Source organism: Lutra lutra, chromosome 2 (genome assembly GCF_902655055.1).
Source record: "Lutra lutra chromosome 2, mLutLut1.2, whole genome shotgun sequence".
In the NCBI taxonomy this organism is placed as follows: domain Eukaryota; kingdom Metazoa; phylum Chordata; class Mammalia; order Carnivora; family Mustelidae; genus Lutra; species Lutra lutra.
The window spans coordinates 60,336,466-60,359,514 of NC_062279.1; the positions used below are offsets into that span (position 1 = coordinate 60,336,466).

The following is a 23,049-nucleotide window of genomic DNA, read 5'->3' on the forward strand; positions in this document are numbered from 1 at the left end:
CCTAGAACTCTAAAAAAGTGATTCTGATGCCATGATACTTCTGGATAAGAATTAAGGCATTTTCAGTACTTCCTAAGGGTTTATTTTTAAAGTCTCCTGAGGATATTTGTTAAGGAGATAATCATGACAAGTAAAAAAAATTTCAGTTGAAATACTTTAAATAGATTGGACTATGATTAAAGATCTTCAATTTTTTTTAAGATCTTCAATTTTTAATTAAATAAATAGAAGAAATTGCAGGTTGCTTCACTGAAAATTGCAACTACTGCTCTATCTTGTTTGTATCTATTTGTTAAGTTTACCTTTACAAGATGTTCTTCTATGAGAAATGGTGTACTCAGAAATGAGAAGATGGTTACTTGAGCATCGATAATAATGCGTACTCTTCATGCATAGACTCTTATTTGCTAAGTATCTGTATTGCTAGAGATACATCCAATCAAAATAATTAGACATATAGCCAGTCAAAATGCTTCTCTTGACAAAAAAGAAATTCTATAACAGACCAGGTAAACTAGTAATTAATAGAAACAGAGTAACCCTGACCTCTTTAATTGTGAACATAAAGGTAAAATTTTTGTAGTAGAAACCAAAAAATATCCCAACAGCAAATGTAGCCCATCTCGAGACAAAAGGATCTCATCTGGTCTCCTGACAAGGACATGAGCAACACCTCAGTTTTATCACCACATGCTAGAAACAGTATGGCAGTAGTCATAAAATCAGAGAACCTGTCACATAGACCTTGAAATAGTCTCCTTACCAGTGAGAAAGAATCAGGTTGCTTCCCTGGGCTTATGCCTTTTGGTGTGTTTGTATATGTATGTGTATGTGTGTGCAGATGTATTATTTTGAATTTTTAGAGGCATTAGGTAGACACCCCAACTCCTGTGAGGGACACTAACACCACAGCATTATGGTTCCAAATAGGATAAAACTGTGCATTAAGCCAGGGATCATGAGGACCAACTTATTATTTGTGGTTCTCCTCACATAATAATGTGCTTCTCTTCACTGAAAGCTGGTTAAGACTTACTTTACCAGTACTTACTAGCTTTCTTAGTAAAATTCAATTAAGAATTTGCTCTAGCAGCTTATTAGGCCTTTAACGGATGCAGATTATACTCTTCATGCCTTTTGAATTAAGAGACAGGGAGTAATTTTACACACATAAGCAAACCCTAAACTGATATTTGGTTCTCAGAAACTTGATACCAGCATTACTTAGAGCAGTAAGTTAGAAACCTAGGTGAGGCAGAAAGCAGCAAACGTGGCTGTTCCACTACTGGTCAGGTAGAATGAGGAAAATTGCATCTTTATATAGTGGAATAGAAGTTTCTTTTTTCAGACCAGTTGGTTAATCTTCACCAGAAATTTTATATTAAGAAATATTTAGACACACTGCAATGCTTGCATAAAAATATGCAGAGCTGAGTAATAGGAGTAATATTAATATGAGAAAACAACCCCAAAGATGAAAACTTTGAAGGCAGGGCATTATCTGAGGCAAAGTGGTAGAGCAGTGTTCCCTTCTCTTTTAAAGTTCTTTGTATGCCATGTTGTTTGGAATGGTTGGGCTTGCTTTTCACAGCTGTGTGCAGGTCTTTTCTTTTGGGAGTGTGCTGGCAAACATAATGGAAGTTCTCTCTAGAAGTAGATGTAAGCCTTCCCATATTGTGATCAAGATATTATATTTTTGGGGGCGCCTGGGTGGCTCAGTTGGTTGGGCGACTGCCTTCGGCTCGGGTCGTGATCCCGGAGTCCTGGGATCGAGTCCCACATCGGGCTCCCAGCTCCATGGAGAGTCTGCTTCTCCCTCTGACCTCCCCTCTCATGCTCTCTCTCTGTCTCTCAAATTAAAAAAAAAAAAAACAAGCTTTAAAAGATATATTTTTGGATGGAGCTCTGGAGTGTATTACGCTAAATGAAACAAGTCACGCAGAGAAAGACAAATACCATATGATCTCACTTGAAGAAAACAGATGAACATATGGAAGGTGGGGGAGGGAGAGAGGGAAACAGACCATAAGAGACTCTTAACGGTAGAGAACAAACTGAGGGGTGATGGAGGAAGGTTGGTTGGAGGTGGGCTAAATGAGTGGTGGGCATTTATTGTTGTATGTAAATGATGAATCACTGAATTGTACTCTAAAACCAATATTATACTGTATGTTAACTAAAATTTAAAAGAAATAGATGAAGCTCTGCCCCACTGCCTTCACTGTATGAGGACATGTAATAGCATGAAAGTGGAAATAGCATGAAGGTCTATGAGTCACAAAATAGAAGAATAAACTGTAAAATACATTCATTGATAAAGCACTCTCTCAGTGTTAAATGCAACTGAATTCATCTGTGTTCTTGAGGAATGAGTTCCAAATAGCAGAAATAGGGACAAACAAAATAAATTTTTAAAATAATGCATATTGTATAACATATCTATTTTAATTTCAAGAAATCACTAACAAAGGCCAAAAAAAAAAAAAAGGAACCTTTGACTCCTAGTGTTTTTTTCTTTTTTCCAGAAATTGAGAAGATCTTGCATCTATAAAGAGGGTAAAAAAACTTTAGTCATTCACAGGTGGGAGAAATGGAAGGTTAAAAATGAGATGGTGCCATTGTGTTAATAAAACAAGGTCAGACAAATGTGATTGCCTGGCTGGGTGATTCTTTTCCTACCTAGATGAATCACTCAGTTCACTTAGTGTACAGCTATCAAATTTAAAAACAAAATTTAAAGGAAAAGTGTATCTATAAAAACAGCCACCTGGAAAACTTACTTTAGGAGTTATACTGGAAGATTAAAAATCTCATACTGTTTTATGTAGTAATGTATTTCCAGTGTTGAATTTCATTTTGTTTTGGTCATAACTAAAAATTGAATGGGATTATATAATTTTACCATACCTGTATGGTACAAAAAGGAGATGTATGTAAAATCTATTTGTGAATACAGCCTGTAGGATACAGTAAGTGCTTTCTGACCACTCTGCTCTTTTTTTTTCTCTTCAGTATTGTATATGTTTTTCTGAAAGCTCTCCCTTAAAAGATAAATAATCCACAAGGATTTACTGACTCACTGGTTAATCTGTGGCCTTTAAAAATCCCCTTAAATAAATTTTTTAGATTTGTAATTGAGTCAGACAGTAAATCATTATTTCATAGAGTGTGTTATATGCACTATTTATAATCATCTGTTAGACACAGTGAGATATTTATGAGTTCCCACTGAACTTATGGCATTATGTCATATAAATGTCCCCCCCCCAAATATTTTTCTTTTCTCACCTTTCCTAAATAAGAAAGAATTAACTAATAAACTCCTGGCATAAAGTGTTAGATTTTATTAGATGAGCTTGTGTGCAGACTTGACGTTGCCTGCAGCAGGGCAGAGGTAAAAACATTAGAAATTAGCTCAACTTCTACTTACTCAGGCCAGACTCTCCAAAAGAAAGAAGTCTTTAGACTTAATTAGTGAGTTGTATGGGCTCACATAGTTCTTAAGGAGCAAATTCCATACTGCACATTCCATTGAATGGGTCTTGAATATTTGGGAGTGCCTCTGGTCTCTTCCAACAGGACATAGAGAAGGTGCTCGGTGAGTGCACTGGGTGAATGAAACCGTGTTGAGCATCGGCAGCATGTAGGGCAAACTAACGCATAGCAGTTCTGATCCCTTTTGTTTGTTTGGGGGAACCACAAATAAAGATAAACATATTTAACCATATTTATGTATTATTATTCAAGCTTTACAATTATGAGCTTCTGTGCCAGGAAGAAGAGTCATAAAACACAAAGTACATAAATTTCACTGGGGTGTATATACAGATATTAAAGTTGAATACATAGAGACGTTATCAAAAGCTTATGGACTTAATCTGTAGTATCTGGGGAAGCTAGAGCTGATGTGGAGCTCCTTCCTGTAATTTAAGAGGCCGGATGACCTGCACTTGATTTTATTTGGTAGAACATATTAAGTCCTTTATCACTTTTTATTGTCTTTTAGGGAATGTTTTGTTGTAAAAAAATCTCAGTTTCAACCCAGGCTTTTCTGTTCTGACATAGACAGTAAACAAATTTGGTTATTTCTATTTGAGCATTGATCTTTTTCTGGATGTATAGCCTTCTATTCCTAACCAGACTAATAGGGAATTTTTCTTCTGGGCTTTTCAAAATTTACTTGATTGTGTCAGTGATTACGGTGGGATTTTATCTCTAGGTTTTCAACTTGTTTTCAAATTACTTCACTCTAAACAATTTAGCTAGTTTCATCTGTCTTATCAGAACGTTGTTAAGTGCTTAAAAAATTATTCCTTTACTTGCTGGCCCCTTCTGCATGAAAATATTACAGAAGTCCAGTAAATGGTACTTGAGGCTATGAGCTGAGGGAAGAGGAGATGTCTTAAAGAAAAGCTCTTTCCCTGAACATGAATCCCACAATTAGAATTTCTCCTTAGTCTGCTGAGGAGCAGAAAGAAAAGAATGAACAGCAAAATAAAGATGAGACAAAGAGGTGATCCTTGTGCCTGTCGATACCACATAATAAGATGGGCCTCCTTGGATAGTTGGCTTGGCTTGGGAAACACTTTGGTTTTTTGTTTTGTTTTAAAGGTTTATTTATTTGAGAGATAGAGATAGAACGAGTGAACAATGAGAAGGGGCAGAAGGGAGAGAGAGAGAATCCTCAAGAAGACTCCTTGCTGAGCACAGAGCCCGACACAGGGCTCCATCCCAGGAGCCCGAGATCATGACCTGAGCTGAAACCAAGAGTCAGATGCTTAACTGACCGAGCCACTCAGGCCCCCTGACTTTGTTTTTTATCGTGGAAAAAATCTGTCTCCTGTGCTAAGATTGTAGAACATGGTCATTGCCAGTAGCCTTAAAACTAAAGACTGTTCAAGGCAAAGTTAACCGTGGCTTTACTACAGCCTCTGGAAGAAAGAGCTCTACTTTTTGGATCTCTTTGACCAGAGCCAATTATTTCCTGTATAAATGTTGCCATTTAGGTAGTATTTGTTTTAACTGACGTTGTCATGGTTTATCATGCTTTTGTGTGTTTAAACAGTTTATCTCCACACCTTCCAGTAGTTTATTTAAGAAAAAAATTCTTAAAATGGGATAGATGATGATAGTTACGTTTTGGTGTTGCAGATCCTGTGAAGCCACCTGGCGGCTCCCTACAAGTGCCAGCTGATTTACCTTTAGCTGTAAATACAGCACCACCGTCCGCCCAGGTGGATTCATCCTCCGCTGTCGCACCACCTCCGTACCAGCTCATTAACCTACCACCACACCTAGAAACCCTCGGCATCCAGGAGGATCCTCAAGACTACCTCTTGCTAATCAACTGTCAAAGCAAGAAGCCTGAACCCACCAGGTAAACCACAGATGCCTGTGTGTGCGTGGTGTGTGTGTGTGTGTGTGTGTGTGTGTGTGTGTACACTTAGAAATCTTACCTTTAAACTTCAATTCTGATTCGAAGGCTTAAAAGAAACCCAACTCTATAGGTTTGTATTTTAGGCTTACTATATTCAGGGTATATTCTTCTAACATTTCTGATACTCAGGAGATTTATGGAAGAAACATGTTCTCTGCTGTCTTGGCAAAGAACACTTGTACCTTCAAGGCTCTTTTGGAAATCTGTCTCCTGTTTCAGTCTTTGTTACAGACTCACAGTATTACTTGCTTAACAGATTTCACTGATTTATAAATGGTGATCTTGCTCCATTTCTTATGTGATTGTAAACCAGCCAAGGGTCATCTTTTGTTTCTGAAGAAGGAGAGGAATACCTACTACTAGAAGATTTTGAAAGCAAAACGATTCCATTGCAGTGAGTGTGTTGTGGTTGCTTTGGATCTGTGTGAGAAATTAATTATTCAGGTAAAATCCCAATATAGCAAATTCTACAGGATATACAAATTGGGTTTTAGTGAAATTTGATGAAATCAGATATATCGCTAAAAACTAAAACTTTCCGATCACCATACCTAGCAATGAAGCAGAGCTTACTCCTGACGTTACCCATTTTTTAAGTAGAAAGATGTATGTGGATTTCACTGCTTGCCCAAAGGTATTATAAAGCCTTTCCAAATCATCTTCATTTCTGCTCCCTTCTTTTCTGCTAAGCTATACGATATTTTAATTTGGTCATTCTTGTCATTTGCCGTTGAGTAATTGGAAGGCCTGAGGTAACGGTGAGAATTGGAGCCAGAAAATGAAGATCAGGGAGCCCATTTCTGCCATTAGCAGCAGTGTGACAACTAGTGATGTTGGGGGTATTTACATCTTGATTTGTAATATATAAAAGTGGGAATGAATTGCATAGCAGATGTGAGAGATTTTTCTTAAACAGAATGATTGGATATTAAGCATTATTTTTTTATATCAGAAGAGATGTTGTTTTCATGGAGAATGTGACTGTTACTGGGCTAAGATCATACAAAGTGCTTGTTCAATTTTTATATAGAATTTATCAAGAACCACAGTTTAGTTGCCATGAATTATTCCCTGAGATAATGGAATACAAATATTCCAAAGATGGGTTTCTGCATATTTGTTGTAATGGGATTTTACCTGTAAGAGCAAAAAAAAAAAAAAGAAATCTTTTTATAAATCAACACTAGTTAATAATACCAAATTCTAACTTGATTTTGCTTGTTTGCTGTGAGTATTTTAAATTACACATTCGCAACTTTGTTACCTGTGCTACTAACTAAGATTTTATTTTATGGAGATTCACAACTACCTTTCAATATCAGCTTTTTAAAAGCCAGCAGCTAAGTGGCAGTTTTCAGTACATTTTCTTTTTATATGGTATCTTTCATTGATCTCATTGGTTTTACAGCTTTCCTGTTACACTAGAAATTATGCTCAGAGTCCTTGCTCAGATATATTTTGTATCTATATTTTGCAGAAATGACTGATAATTGAGAAATATTTATGAAGTACCCACTGTGTGCCCACTCTTTTGCTGGGTGCTGTGAAGGTACAGACTAATTACGTAAGATACAGCCCCCTCAGATACAGTCCCTTCAGAGTTTTAAGTGATGCTTTTGAAGAAGTCAGAACATGGAAGGGTTAAGTGTTTGTACATGAATTCAGGAGAATTGCCTTGCAAACTCTTACTCACCCTGCAGGACTTAGCTCAGGCATGTACTCCTCTAGAAAACATTCCCCCAAACTTCCAGGCTGGACTAAATGCCTGTCTGGGTTTTCATAGCATCCTGGCTGTGCCTCCTTATCCGTGTTTTACCAGAGTTGGAAATAGCTTGATATTTTAATTTATTCTTCACTAAAATATAAGCTACTCAAGGGCAGGGAACTTATTACTCCTTGTACTTCTAACTTTTCTTAACTCACTTGTTTGAATTCAATGAAATGCAAATGTTAGAATATGTGTAGTTGCATTAGAAATTCTTAGAAGGGACAGTGCAAGTATTTTTAAGATGGAGGGTGAAATGCTTCAAAGGAAGAGTAAGATTTGAACTACATTGGTTGGTGAGAGGAGAGGACCCTGTCATTTGCAATCTGCATAAAATTATTTGAGGGAAAGGCAAGGTAAAAGTGAGGCATGGGAGGAAATGAATGAAGAGGGGAGTTTGCCTGGAGTAGAGGGTTCCACTGGAGGAGAGTAGGACAGAAGATCGGCAAGCCAGATGGAGTCAGCGATGGTAGTCTTGGAACCAAGTGGAGGTGCTTGTGGGCTTCTTATAGTTCCCACAGCCTGTTGGGACCCTTAAGAGGATTTTCTCCAAGTAGATGAGTGATATGAAAACCATGTTCTGAATATACTGACCTTATAGCAATATAGCAGTATGGTCCCTTGGAGTCATTGGAAGAAGGAGAAACTGGAGGAAAGAAGCCCACTAGGATTCTTAGGAGGGTTTAGTGGTGTGAATCTTAGCAGAGACCTGGATCTGAATGTGAGGTGGTGACAGTGGGAATAGAGCAGGGGTATAGTTAACTTGGTTAAAAGAAGGACTTGGTGCCTCATTGGTGGTGGAGATCCAAAAGAATGAATCAAAGCTGATAGTGTTTTGAGCCTCGAGATTCTAGATAAAGACATTTCTTTTAATGGCAAGTCAGAAAGGACAATCAATTTGAGAAGTAAGTTGAGTTTGGTTTGGTACACAAAAGCAAGGTAACACTGGGATAACCAAGCAGAATAATATTTTAATGCTTTGAAAATATGGGACTCGAGGTGAGAAGATGGGAGTTGTTGGCATTTGAATGGAAGGTGAAGTTACGAGAAAGGAGGATCTTTAAATGGTGTCTGTGGTAAAGCATAAGAAGACTGAATTCTGTTGGCTGTTCCCAGGTAGAGACCCAGGAAGAAGGAGCCAGTCAGCGAAAGAAGGGAATGATCAGTGAAGAAGGGAAATGAGGGTGTTGCAGTAAGACACCAGAGGCGGAAGGTTTGAGTGAATAAATGTGATACACAGTGCCAGGTGTTACTAAGAAATCAAGGAAGATCAGACCTTAAAAAGTCTATCATAAGTTATTTTTCAGAAGATTGAGTTCAAGTTCCTACAGGACTTTGGACAACACTCACAGTAGTTAAAGGTACCCTGTTAACCATTAAGGAAGTGCATGCAGCGTGCTGGTATCGTCAGCTTCACTTTGGCTTCTACCCAAATTTTGTGATACCGCAAAAGGCAGAGACTAGAAATGTACCCAAAACATTAAACATACTCAAATAAGAGTTTTCAAGGTTAATTGCTTTTTAGAATTGGCCAGCTTTGTGGCTTGTATTTTGAACATCTTTATAGTATTGGCTAAGAAAAAGAACACAGAATCTTTCAAGTTGCCACCTCCTTGGAGGTCACATTGGATTTCTGCCATACCAGGTAATCATTAGACTGTTAGTCTTCTAGAACAACAGTTGCCAGAGGTAGGCTGAATGATGAGCAATGGACCAACTTGATAAACTGTGTTGGCACGAGGGTTCTGCATGCTCTTCAGAGGAAATGCTTTTCCTTGTGTCTGTGCCTTAATCCTTTACCTTTCTCAGAGTTTTGTATCTTTCTAATTCCAGTGCCTCAGGGATCATGGTTTTATGTGTGGATTTAATAGGTGGAGTTGGGGGTGTGGGTCGGTACAGGATAAGAATTAGGGAGAATGCTTTTGGTGTTCTTGTGGTGGTGGTTTTGTTGTCTGGTGTATAATCATAAAAAGTAAGAAATATTCATGCTTTCAATCTTATGGGTCGCCCAAAAAATCTAATGAAAAACGTGTATTTTGATTGTTAAGCTGTTAATATATTTATTAAAATGTATGTATGTATTCACCATGTTTTGTTTTGTTTTCTGTCATTAACAATTTTTATTTAGAACACACACTGATTCTGCAAAATCCACCTCTTCTGAAACAGACTGCAATGATAACGTCCCTTCTCATAAAAATCCTGCTTCCTCCCAGAACAAACATGGAGTGAATGGCTTTTTTCAGCAGCAAATGATGTATGACTCTCCTCCGCCTCGTGCTGCATCTGTTTCTGTAGACTCCAGCCTTTATAACCTGCCCAGGAGTTACTCCCACGATGTTTTACCAAAGGTGTCTCCATCGAGTACCGAGGCAGATGGAGAACTCTATGTTTTTAATACCCCATCTGGGACATCGAGTGTAGAGACTCAAATGAGGCATGTATCTATTAGTTACGACATTCCTCCAACACCTGGTAATACTTATCAGATTCCACGAACATTTCCAGACGGAACTTTGGGACAGACGTCAAAACTAGACACTATTCCAGATATTCCTCCACCTCGGCCACCGAAACCACATCCAGCTCATGACCGATCTCCTGTGGAAACGTGCAGTATCACACGCACAGCCTCAGATACTGACAATAGTTACTGTATCCCTACAGCAGGGATGCCACCATCACGTAGTAATACCATTTCCACTGTGGATTTGAACAAATTGCGAAAAGGTCAGCTCTAACTGGCTTCTACTGTGTTAGAGGTTAATGATAGAAAATCTGTTTATCTGAATATTTGTTCTTTGTAGCATAGTATGATGTTAAATGATAGTCCTTTTTTTTTTTCAGCTCTGCAGTTACCCACTCATGTAGTGAAGATATCAGAGTCTCTGTAGCTCGTTGGAAGGGTGTTGGTGCATGTAGCGTGTGCCTGTGTGCGTGTTCTGCTGGAAGGGAGAAAGAGTTTTTCACCCCTGAAGAAGTATGGCCTTAGTAATACCTTCCTGCCTCAGGAAGTGTGCACCCCTCTTTCCTGCTTTCCATGTATCCTGGGTGGGTTGACTCTCTACTGGGGCAGAGCAGCAGGAAATGGACCAGCCACAAAGCCCCTCCGAATCATCCTTTTCCTGTATTTTTGTGCCATTATGGCTGCTTCTATGTCACATCTGCTGGGCTCCGTTTCCTTCCTTCCTCAGTAAGCAATTTATACGTTGTGTCTAACAAGTAGACTCCTTTCCAGTCATGCCATTCTGCTTTTGTTTGGTTTTATTTATTTCTAAAGCTTGCAATCTTCTCTCCCCTTTCCCTAGCCATTCACTTAGTCCTATACCATCTCCTAGAGTCTGCTGAAAGTTACGACCTTGAGAGAAGAAAACCTCAGTCTGGCGTACACTCTGAGGTTCTTAAAGTCCTAGAAATAGAAGGCCAGTGTTTAAGATGCACATACCCTAAAAACTATGTGCTAATGTTTTTGTGTTTTGTTGGTAGAGTTACCCACCTGTCCTAAAGAAAATAAAGATTTAATGCATCACAAAGAGCACTAATAGGGAGACTTCTCTTAGCCATTCAGTACCAATTTCTGATTCTCTTCATGAAGTGGCTCTGTAATCTGATTATAGGTTAGTGAGATAGAAGTTAGGCCCAAGGTGGTACAGAAGATGAGAAAAAAAAAGTATTTCTTTTCTCTGTCTTTTTTTTTTTTTTTTAAAGATTTTATTTATTTATTTGACAGAGAGACACACAGCGAGAGAGGGAACACAGGCAGGAGGAGTAGGAGAGGGAGAAGCAGGCTTCCTGCAGAGCAGGGAGCCTGATGCCGGCTTGATCCCAGGACTCTGGGATCACGGCCGGAGCTGAAGGTAGACGCTTAATGACTGAGCCACCCAGGTAGCCCTTTTCTGTCTTTAAATAACCCAGCATCCTGGGCTTAGACATTCATTCATTGTCGTAATCAAATGCTGGTACTGGTTAGCATATTAGTGAGTGTCTGCATTTCCTAGTGATTTAAGGTACCCATTCGGGATATTATTCTGTGAGCATCTTTTTAAAAATCTCTGTGTTTGCGCGCATACCTGCACACATGTGTGTAAAGAAAGAGAACAGACCATTCTGAGAACTGGCAAAGATGGGAAGAAATGCTGATCATTTGTTTTCTATTTTAGATGCTAGTTCTCAAGACTGCTATGATATTCCACGAACATTTCCAAGTGACAGATCTAGTTCACTTGAAGGCTTCCATAACCACTTTGTAAGTATAACTGATCTTGGAGTCATCAAGTGTGCTTCACTCTCAGGATCTTCACATTCAGTGCTCTGAAATTAAATGAGATCGTTTCATATGATCCATATGAATATGTGTGACTTATAACTGTGTTTTCCTTTTTGATAATAGTTTCTGTTTATTAAAAGAAATGTATGTGTGTTTTAGAAAATCAAAAATATATTGACAGTGGGAAGCGTATCAAGTGAAGAACTAGATGAAAATTACGTCCCAATGAATCCCAATTCTCCTCCACGACAACATTCCAGCAGTTTTACAGAACCAATTCAGGAAGCAAATTATGTGCCAATGACTCCGGGAACATTTGATTTTTCTTCATTTGGAATGCAAGTTCCTCCTCCTGCTCATATGGGCTTCCGGTCCAGCCCAAAGACCCCTCCCCGAAGGCCAGTTCCTGTTGCAGACTGTGAACCACCCCCCGTGGATAGGAACCTCAAGCCTGACAGAAAAGGTAAGGAGGGCATGACATAGCAAATGAGTTGGGGGGTGGGAGGGTGCCTGTTTAGATCTGCCAGCTTAGATCTTAACTGTCATAAAATCCCAAATGGATTTGGGACTAGAAGTTCCAAAGCAATTCATATTACCTTAGTTATCAACTTGTCTTAAGTGTGATATTGATATTTGTAGATTAAGAATTGTTATATATTGATGCCCAGGTGAGGTTTCTGTCTCCTGTCTCTAGAGCAGAGGTTACAAATTAAAATACTCCCAAGGTTTGGCAAGCAACAGGAGAAAATGAGGAGAAACTGGAATCCACTTGCCCATTCTAAATGGAGTAACTAACTGCTCCTTGGCTGTAATCCTTTGTTGACTTGTGAAAATAATATGGGCCCATATGGGCAAATCATCTGATGTATCAGGAGAAGGCAGAAATTTCATCTTTTATATGTATTATCTTTTGATTTTTGAGTGTGATCTGCTAGTTTAATTTAAAAACAAAAACCAAAAAACACCTCAGACCAAACCAAACAACTTGTAGAGGCTGGATATGGTCTCTGGCTGCTGTTTTGTAACCTCTTCTCCAGAATATATAATATCAAGTCAGACAGAGATTATTAGTGCATTTGACATAATTCTTAAAGAACAATGAGGCTGCTTGTACAATCTTTCCAGTCTGTCTGTATAACAGCTTCTTAAAAATGATTCTGCTTTTGCTGGGGTATAAATGCTTCTAGTCTGTTCCTTCATACTGGCCTTCATAAGTAACATTAAATTCTAGGGTAGCATGGTTTGTTAAGAATTCCGTATAAAAGAGACTCCAAACTGGTAATACAGACTCGGGTTTTTATATTTTGGGTTTGAGTGGTTAAAACCCAGACAACTAGCTGTGTTGCAGCATGCTGTTAGTGTGATTTAATCTTGACAACCAAATAAGTTAGTATATTGGCTGTGTGATGAGTTGGTGCCATTTCTGGGGAATTCAGCACATTTGAAATCTCCTGTGCTGTACATAGCTTTTTAAAGGCATGTAATATCAGTGTAAATTTCTCATTAACCTGGGTTTTTAGATCGTTAGTATATTTCTAATTAAGTTCCAATTGTAGGGAACAGAGTCTGAGACCTATTCCGAGTATCTGAAGAAAATGAGTTTTGTAAGTAAACTTACAAAGGCTGGTCCTATGCTAAAATGAGAAAATTTACTGAGAACAGAAGCACTCCCAAGGGACCATCACTTTGTCCTGTTGTCTGCATTTCTGTCCTGTGGGAAGCCTTTACATCTGCTTTGTTCTGTCTCACATTATGTCCTTCTTTTCTGTTTCCTGTCCTGTATCCTCTACTTGGTTTCTGCCTTCCAGGAGCTGTGGCTGACAACTCCCCATTGTGGCCTCACTTCTGCCTCCTGGCTCCTTTTTACATGTGTGCACCTTCTGCACCTGCTGCCTCCGTCATTATTCATTCACTGTAGAGTGCTCACAGCGAATTGGATTGCTCTTATTTGTCTTTTCACACCAGGCCATATGACAGATTGTAGGCCAGCCCACAGATTGGCTGCCGCTGGTCAGCTGCCCACCTTTCGTCTGACGGCTAGAAAGTTAGCCACACATAACACCCACAGCCACCCAGACAGCCCAAGCAGCGGGGCTGTAATTAGGGGTGGTTATCTTAGAAAGGGTATGAGCATCACAGGCTTTTTATTTGACAACTTTTCCTTTTGCTTCTCTTTGTCCACATCTGTCTTTAAATCTATTTAGGCATTATTAGTCATTTTCCTTGCATGCAAAATGCAGAAGTATGTTTAGACATGCATAGATTTATAACTGAGTTCACAGGTTGCTGAAGGATTAAGGTCCAAGTGTTATGAACTCTCCACAATACTGAAATATTCATTTTTAATGCTAAACTGGTTCTTTACTTACTACTTAGTGCATGTGAGCAGCAAATCTCTACTTTTTTTTTTTAAGATTTATTTTTTTTATTTTAGATAGCAAACAAGCATGTGAACACAAGTGGAGGGAGGGGTAGAGGGAGAGAAACTTCAAGCAAATACCCCCTGTTGAGCACGGAGCCCACCCAGGGCTGATCTCATGACCCATTAGATCATGACACTTAACCAACTAAGCCACCCAGGTGCCCCAGCAGATCTCTGCTTTTTAACCCCAAATGTAAGTTTTATATCTGGAAGCCCTACGTAAATGTGGAGGTGATATTGTTAGGGTAAGTGTGCAAGGCACTGAGTCCTACCTGCTGTGCTTCTCTGCCTGCCCCTTCCTTTCCTCGGGCTCCTCAGAACACAGTTCGAAAATTCCCAATATATTTCACAGTTAGGGATTACACATGGTAAACCTAATGAATACTCAGAAAATGTCCCTATTTATATGTTAGAAAAGTTTTATAATCATAATGATACGTATTTAGTGTTCTCTAGGTCTGATAGAGCTCATGTAGCTCATATGATATATATCATTTTATGTATATATCATCATATGGCATGTATACTATATATCATTTCTATTACATTTATGTATAATTATACCTCCCTATGTTATAGTGAAAGTACTATATATTCTAGTATAATAGCGATTAATTGCCCTAGGTTTCTAAACCAACCTAAAGTGACCTTACAGTAGAACAGAACAAAGTAGGTTCTTGGTTAATTCTGGAGGTTGCATTTAGGCTTTTACAAAATTAAGTGAACTCTTGAGAGACAGTTCCTGAACTCATTGGCCAGGTCGTTTATTTGGTATCTATGCTTAGACACAGAATGAACTGAGAAAGCACCTGGAATAAAATACATAGTTTTTGGCAAAATCAAGGAGAATAGGTTTAGCAAAACAGGGAAGGTTACTAAAATCATAGTAATTTAAAAAAAAGGTTTTGCTTTTCTTTTAGTACTGTTCTGTTTTTTAAATAAATATAAGAGAGAAAGCATGAGAGACTACTTAACTTAGCAATCTTTGTCAACTCACTTTAGGAAGTTACAACTATTCAAGAAGAACACATTGAAAACCCAAATTCAGATCTTGGAGCAGTTTATCTTAAAAAACTTAAATTGTAGGGGCACCTGGGTAGCTCAGTCGGTTAAGTATCCAATTCTTGATTTGGCTCAAGTCATTATCTCCGGATCATGGGATCGAACCCCATGTCTGGTTCCACACTCAGCATGGTGTCTGGTTGGGATTCTCTCTCCCTCTCCTTCTGCTCCTCCACCAACATAAGCCTCCCTGCCCAATGCTCTCCCACTCTCCCTTGCTAAAATAAATAAATATATCTTTAAAATAAATAAATAAAAATAAAAACTTAAACTGTAAAACAAATGTCTTATTTGGTCTTGAAATTCTTCACATGCATAGCATCAGATGAGTCTGTTTTACTTCTAGATTTTGTGACATCAGATACATGACTCAATCTGTTCTACTATCTCTTAATTAATTATACCTCACAATTAGCAAACCTGATTCTATCGAATACAGCTTGATTAGTTTCAGAGCCCAATATAACTAGTTCAATACCCAGTGTAACCAGTTACTGTGATTGTCTTCTTTGAAAGAGTCTACAATAAATGAGTGACATTCTAGTCTTGTTTATACCCCCAATTATAGATGTCAGCTGCTGTAGTTAGTAGTACAGATAAGTTTTTCAAATACTTTTGGGTAATTGAAGCTTCAGAAAATGCATAGATATTCTAAACACTTATGTTTAATGTATTTTCATGGACCTTTTTCCCCATCACCCAACTTGTGGTAGCTATATTTTCACCCCTACTATTTCTGTCACAACGGTATTTGTTACAAACCAAGTTTTGTGTAATATTAATAGAGGAGAAAAGCTTAATTTGCATATATTAAATATAGGAAAGCAGATAAGTCATTGTAAATGCAGGACAAATTATGTTTTGATTGCTTCAGCTGAAAGTTACATTTTAATTGAAGAGTAAGTTTATAAAGTTTTGGAAACTTCTGTAAGATATCTATAGTGGCTTCTCTTAAAAGTAAGTCATTACCTGAATCTACCATATTTAACCGCTGCACTTATCTAGGCCCTCTACCCCCATCCAGTCTTCTAACATGATGTGGCAGCCATTGGAGCCTCAGACACGATCTTAATACTTTGTTTTGTTTAGCTTTGTCCAAGCATGGCTTTCTGCAGTAATTATATCATGACAAAGCAGTGAAAAGCAGTGTGAAAAAGCAGTACAGGTTTACTTCTGGTGTTTTTGTACATTAGTTGGCTTAAAGTATCTTTGGGTATGATCTTCACTTTCAGTATAGGAAGCATCCAGAAGACCAGTCTGGACAAGCTTCCCTAGATAGGTCCTTTTGACGAAGTTGACCTATTTGCTCTAGACGTTTTTTTGAGAGATCGTCTGAAGTTTTTGAATGTGATTAAAAATAAACATGCTTTTTGTTCCTGTTTTTTAAATTAATATACTTTTTTAAAACTACTTTTATACTGTAATAAGTGTTTGGGAGATGGATGAGTGACACTAGTAAATATAACTAGATTTTAATAAACAAGTATTAAGTTTGAATCTCAAGTCAGATTTGTGGTTTGGTGTTGCAGTTTAAAGGAAATACAAATGGGATACATTTTTGGGGTGCCTGTCTGGCTTAGTCAGAAGAGCATGTGACTCTTGATCTCAGGGTCTTGAGTTCGAGGCCCACGTTGGGTGTAGAGATTACTTAAATAAATAAAAACTTTGAAAAAAAAGAATGGAGTGTATTTTTATATCATAGCCTTTACATGCAGATTGTTTCTCCTAAATACTCTTTACCTTCCAATATATAAATATCATTATTATGTTCTTCATACAGTCAGACCATTACAACAAGTGTAAAAGTTTTTCAATATACTACCTGGATTAGTATTTGGAATTATCAGAGGATATTAATGTTGTGAATTATCGTTCTTCTTTCTTGATTTTTGAGATGCTCAATGGAAATAGTATAATCTATAAAACTGTGGAAGAGTAAATAATTCAGGCTAAGTTAAACCTGTAGTAATACAGAAAATAAACTTTCCACTTTGTGTTGAATTTATGTAAGCAGTACCTATGAAAATAATACTTGATAGTGTATGGACTTTGCAAAAAAGATTGCATCTGCTTATTTGAAACATAACCTCATGTGATTGCCTTGACCATATTTGGGATTATCAACTTTTGAAACCACATTCAGTTGCTCTCTTTTTTCCCACTTAAAGGACCAGCAAAAAAATTATGATATTGATCAGATTAAACACCACCAGCTTTAAGAGACCTGCAGTTCATCAACATAGATTTAAGTGCCTACCAGTTATAGGATCTATCCTTTGCTAGTCCTTGGTCTCCAAACACAGGAAGAAAAGGTGGCTTCCCTGAAGAAGCTCACTGTCTAGTGGAGGAGGTAGAAAAGTAAACACATTATCATAACTGGCGTGGAAGGAGCTGTGGTTGAGGTAAGCTTTTGGCACTGTTATCTAAGCTCCCCTGAGGAAAGTCTGAGAGAGTGAATGGCAATTAAATGATGGTAGAGGAGGAGAGGATGGCAAAGGACCTTTTAGTCACAATAAACAGCATACCCAGATCCTTTAAAAGAGGGCAGATGGGACTGGCTGGGTTGTGAGTGGGAGGGAGGGAATAAGATAGAGAGGGAGGAGGGGAGCAAAGTATGAATGGAGGAAGGAATGCCAAATGCCTTGCAGGTGCCTGATCCTGAGGGTGTTATAGGCCATGCTAATGAGTTGGGGCTTTATTCTGAGTACACCATTAAAGGGTTTTATGCAGGCAAGTAACATAATCAGGTTGGCCCCTAGAAATCTCATTCTAAAATTTAAGATAGGACAAGATGGGTAGGATAAAATTTAAGTTGATAGGAAAAAAGACTGTTCTCTTATGTAAAATGTTAAAAAAAAAAATCACATTTTTTTCAGCATCTTCCTCAAAGAGTGCTTTGCTTGGTTTTCCAAATCCAGGGTTCTTAAAGCCTTGGTTTAGAAATGATCAAATAAGGAAAGGCATAACAGAGCCCCTTTCCTGGCTCTTATTTGGTCCCTCAGCTTGGGGATTTACAGTGATTTTAAAGGTCTGAAGGCATTTGGAGGACAGCTGGCAGTTATTTAGCCGTATAGTGTGAGCTCCTCACTTTGAGAAAAACAAACCAGGTAAGTGAGGTACACATTAGAAGCAGGAAAGTTTTAAGAAAGGACTTCAGACTTGCAGATTTTTTCATTTTCTTAGGTAAATGAAAACAGACTATTATATTGTCATTATAAATATAAATTAAAGTTTATAAAATAAAGATTAGAGAGAAAGTAGAATTTAGAAGGACTTGTAAGAGATCTGCAGTGGCAACTGGTAATCGAGGAAACAGAGCAGGTCTGTGGTGAGTCGGAGGAGAAATTGCATTTTGAACATGCAGTGTGAGCGCCTGCGGAACAGCCAGAGAGGTTGGTTGTGTAAATGTGTAGCTTAAGATTTCCAGAGGAAGATCTGAACCAGGATGAAGATCTGTCAACTTGTACTCCATGTTAGGGAGCAAGTCACATGAGCCAGAGATTCCCCCCCCCCCCCCGCATAAGGGTTAAAACATAGGGAGAGTTTCGCCCCTAGTCAGTGCTCTCTTCTAAATGATGTCATGTTTTTCTTTGTTCAAAGGTAGTCTAGCTAAAGCCAAGTTGTAATCTGCTTTGGATTTAAAAGTTGAGGCTCAAATGAGTTACTCTGTTTACTCTCAGAATTTGAGAATCTGTGTATCCCCAGAGTTGCTTATTTTTGCCTTTACTTTTTTTTTTTTTTTTTTTTTAGATTTTATTTATTTGACAGAGAGAAATCACAAGTAAGCAGAGAGGCAGGCAGAGAGAGAGAGGAGGAAGCAGGCTCCCCACTGAGCAGTAAGCCCGATGTGGGGCTCGAACCCAGGACCTGGGATCATGACCTGAGCCGAAGGCAGCGGCTTAACCCACTGAGCCACCCAGGCGCCCCTGCCTTTACTTTCTTATGCATATTTCTTACTCTTTATTTTCACCCTTTTCTTGAACAGTCAGGAAAACATTCAAATATTTGCTGTTAGATAGTAGAAAGGAAGACAGACCCAAGAAAGGCGTCCTAACACCTGGGGCCTTTTTTCCACCTTTTTTCTCTCACAAGTAATACCAAGCCATCATTTGGGTACAACTTACATTTCTATCTGGAACATCAATGTCAAACTGAGTTTGGAGGGATATAAAGAAATAAAGCTGACAAAATGTCTGAGTGACTCAGTATGATTCAGTACCACACTTCTAAATTTCGACTTTCATCCCAAAACCAACCTTGAGCCTTGCATGGAATGGAAAATACATATAAATTTTGTAAAAACACTTTTAAAACCTCACTTGATACAGTATTTTTCTACTAGGAAAACCAAGGAGTACCCTCGGGAGTGCCTGACAGATGGAATTGGTTTAGAGAAAAGATGGTCGGTTCAGGGTCAGGTAGTAAAAGGATCTCTGTGGGGAGCTGTGGGACAAGGGAAGAATGGAACTAGTTCACAGGCAGGTGGAGTTAGCAGTCACAGGATCTTGAGTATTTAATCACCAAGAAAGATGAAGATAACCAAGTATGCAAAGCTGAGAAGTGTGGAGGGTGGCTGCTGGGGGAGAAGCACAGTGATAAATCGGAAGGAAGCCCAGAGTTAATGAACGCGGGTCTTTCAGCAAAGGAGGAGGGCAGAAGACACATTGAGGGAATACCAGCGAACCAGAAGTCACACAGAAAAGCAATTATTAAACTTCACGTCACTCACGGATCAACTACCTGTGGCATTCAAGTAGATGTAAGATCTCAAACTGAACTGAGCAGTTCAAAACTGTCCTCTAAACACTGGTTTCCTAGGATATTTGATTGTCCAAAAAGCTAGAGAGATAAAACAGTGTGGACAGCACAGGAGCATACACCAGCAGGTGCGAGGCTAGGGGAGCCTTCATTTGGCCTCTCTAATCAATGCTGTGACCCAAGCAAATTACTTAACCTTTTTTGTTCTTCGGGGTATCTCATCCATAAAATGAAGAAGCTGGATTTGATCTGTAAAAGCCTTTTAGCTGTTAAATAAGTGTATTTTTCTGTAGCAACCCTTACCTTCTGCCTCTTACTCTTTTTAAAGGGAAGTACATTGTATTGGGGACTTTATAAAAAAGCTGACCTCCATTGTTTTTAGGAAAGTGCCCTGCCAGCGTGGGCCCTGGATAGGTATTCAGCATTAGGGGTAGGATTACAGCCCCAAATCTTATCACTCACATTTTAAACTAGACCTGCCTCATTTCTCAATAAACTCAATGTATTAATCGCCTAACTTAGAAAATTGGTTCATTAGAGAATTCTCACATTTTATAACCTAGAGATTCATATTTTAAGAAACTTCACACCTTCGGTAGATAAGGTACTAGACATTAGCACTTACTCAGCAAATTCTGATCTTGCCATCTAATAGATGTCGACTCAGTTTTGTAAATGCCAAAAAAGATGAAAATTTGGTGCCATTGAGAAAAGAGCAACTTAAATTACTGGTTTAGATGATATTGCTACTCTGGCCTCCAGGCTTCCTGTGGGAAAAAGGGAGGCCACTGCTGGATGTTAACCCCTTACTTTTCATAAGGCTTTTTTTCAGCAGCACTTCTTTGTGGCAGAGAATAAATAAAAAGAAAATGAAGGCAACTGAATTTATGTTTTCAAATACTTACATCGAGGCTAGGAAATCAGTAGTTCCAGAATTAAGACATCTAATCCTTGCATAATGACATCACTGGGTAGCTACCAGTATCCAGGGGAAACAAACAGTGGTCTTGGTTTTGATCTTGGATTAGCAAACATTGTAACATCAACCTGCTTCTCTAGAAGGGCTTTTGGTCAGGAGGTCAAGGAGTAGTCAGATTAAGGTTTTTTAAATACCTCCATTAAATTAAGCAAGAAATATTATAGGGAAGTAGGCCTTGGTACTTTCTTATCAGACTTCAAAGAAAAGATGTACTTTGAGGTATGACTGAGGTATTTTATAGTTTTTTGTTTGATCCAGTTTTCTAAGGCATGTTAGAAGAATAACTAACATGGCACATGTCTTTCCTCCCTTCCTCCGAATAAAGATAACCACTAAACAGTCTGGTTATCCCACTAAAACTTTACCATCCTTTATAACACTTGGCTTGTCACCCTGTTGCATGAAGCTTCTTCCTTTCCATTGTACTGAGCATGAATGATATGTAGCAAGATTGAAATATTCTCCACAAACAATCTTTTGTATATGCTTTTGAGATGTAACATTTCTGCTCAGGGCTCTGTTGCTTTTTTACAGAATCCATTTTCCAATTAAAAAATAACATATTAAGAGAGTCTTCTTTTTACCAATTAGGTCAAAGTCCTAAAATTTTAAGACCCAAACCCCATGGTTTAGAGCGAACTGATTCACAAACCATAGGTGACTTTGCTACAAGGAGAAAGGGTATGTACATTAGCACCGCATGCTGGATGGGGCATTGGGAATTTATTTTGTGCTGGTTTTTTCTTAAAAAAGTTAAGGAGAAGAGCCTTAAGTACGACTGCTGTTGTGAATAAAGCTTCCTAGCACGTTATTTCTAAAGTGAATGCTTCTTGTAATGTGTGTCTTCCCATTGTGTCTTTTCATAGACACAAGTCTACTTGTTATGCCATTAACAGCAGCATGTTAAATTTGATAATATTTAGTCTTGTCCTTTTGCATTATTCTCTTAACCTTTTGGACATCAATACATTGTTTGCTTTAAGCTTGTGATCTACTTGTGAGTTCCAAATGCCTCCTTTATTTATATGTAACGTGCTGTGTATTCTGTCCTGAGACAAAATATAGAATCACTTCCCATGGATTAATTATTTATGCCATTACTTAGAATTTGACAGGTAAATTGCCGGTAGCCTTTGGGTTTCAAAAAAAGTGAAACATAAGAGTTAAAGAATTATATACACTAAGCACAGTATTCTGTGCATGTCTATTTTAAGTGTATAGGTGAGCAAAATTTAAACTCAGACTTAATCTAGTCTTCAGAAAAATCACATTGAGTTTTTTGTTTTGAATAGACAAAAATACTCATAAGCCCAGTGAAGCTACATAGTCCTTTTAAATGACCACCTATTTTATAGTTTGATGGTAGTTATAACATAGTTGATTAAAAGTATGAGGTGAGAAAAAGTATGTCCATATATGGACAAAAACTAGAAGAAAACCTAGAAAAGTGAAATTTTTTTCCTTTGGAGTGGCAGGATGAAAGGTAAAGTATTTACCTAATATGTTTAAGTAGTCTCCCAAAGTATAATTCATATTAACCTATAGTTTTAGTTATTTAGTTCATTTAGTTAATTTCTGAAAAATGTTTTATTTTTAAGGGCTGAGAGCTCTGTGGTATTTACTAGCATGGTAATTATATGTTGTAATAATGAGGTAAATAAGCAAAGACCACTTATAAATGAAGCCAATAAGAATATTAGTGTTTATTATTATTTAATTTGGTAAAGAATATTGTTGGTTAAATAAGCTAAAAATTCAAGGTAATTTTTAATAATGGTCTCTCAGAGCTGAGTTTGAGTCTCAAAATATTATTATTGCTTTCTTTTATTTGTTTTCAGACTGGGCTTGAATTAGTTTAAAAGAGTTGGTCACTTTTTTGCATTTTTGATTTTAGCAGAGTTTGGTATTTAATACTTTCAATACATCATTTTATATATATAGTTGTATAACTGATGCTTCAGTTTTGGAGAATAGAAATGTTCTTACATAGAAGATGAAAGCTCCATACTCAGGGATCATAATACTTTTTTTAAAAAAAGGAAATAAGGAAATATGAAACGTATACATCAAGTAACTAAAGGAATTGGGTCACATTACCCTTTCTTCTCATTTAGTTTATTTTCATAAAATATTAAATTAAGAAGCAACGTGTTGTAATAGAGCTTTAGACTTTGAGTCAACAACCATGAAACATTATTGAATTTAGCTTTTGTCGCTAATTATTTAGCAGTGTCACCTTGGGCAAATCCTGTAACATCAGCTCATTTCATATGTGAAACCAGCTGGTCTTAGGTGTACTCTGGCTATAACATATAAGTAGAGAGATAGAGTGAGGATCTTGTTTTGTTTTCCAAATTTC

General features: G+C 37.9%; 1 protein-coding gene across 4 annotated transcripts in view; it reads left to right on the forward strand.

Moving 5' to 3' along the window:
- Positions 1–23,049, forward strand: part of GAB1 (GRB2 associated binding protein 1) — a 124,373-nt gene that overhangs the window by 85,615 nt on the left and 15,709 nt on the right. For 2 of the 4 annotated variants that reach the window (XM_047717546.1, XM_047717547.1), the window contains exons 3-8: positions 5,152–5,377; positions 5,751–5,831; positions 9,331–9,932; positions 11,363–11,448; positions 11,629–11,932; positions 21,282–21,371. In XM_047717546.1, the coding sequence (XP_047573502.1) occupies positions 5,152–5,377; positions 5,751–5,831; positions 9,331–9,932; positions 11,363–11,448; positions 11,629–11,932; positions 21,282–21,371 (1,389 nt within the window). The remainder of the gene's footprint in view (positions 1–5,151; positions 5,378–5,750; positions 5,832–9,330; positions 9,933–11,362; positions 11,449–11,628; positions 11,933–21,281; positions 21,372–23,049) is intronic. The other 2 variants (XM_047717544.1, XM_047717545.1) reach the window with 2 other exon arrangements.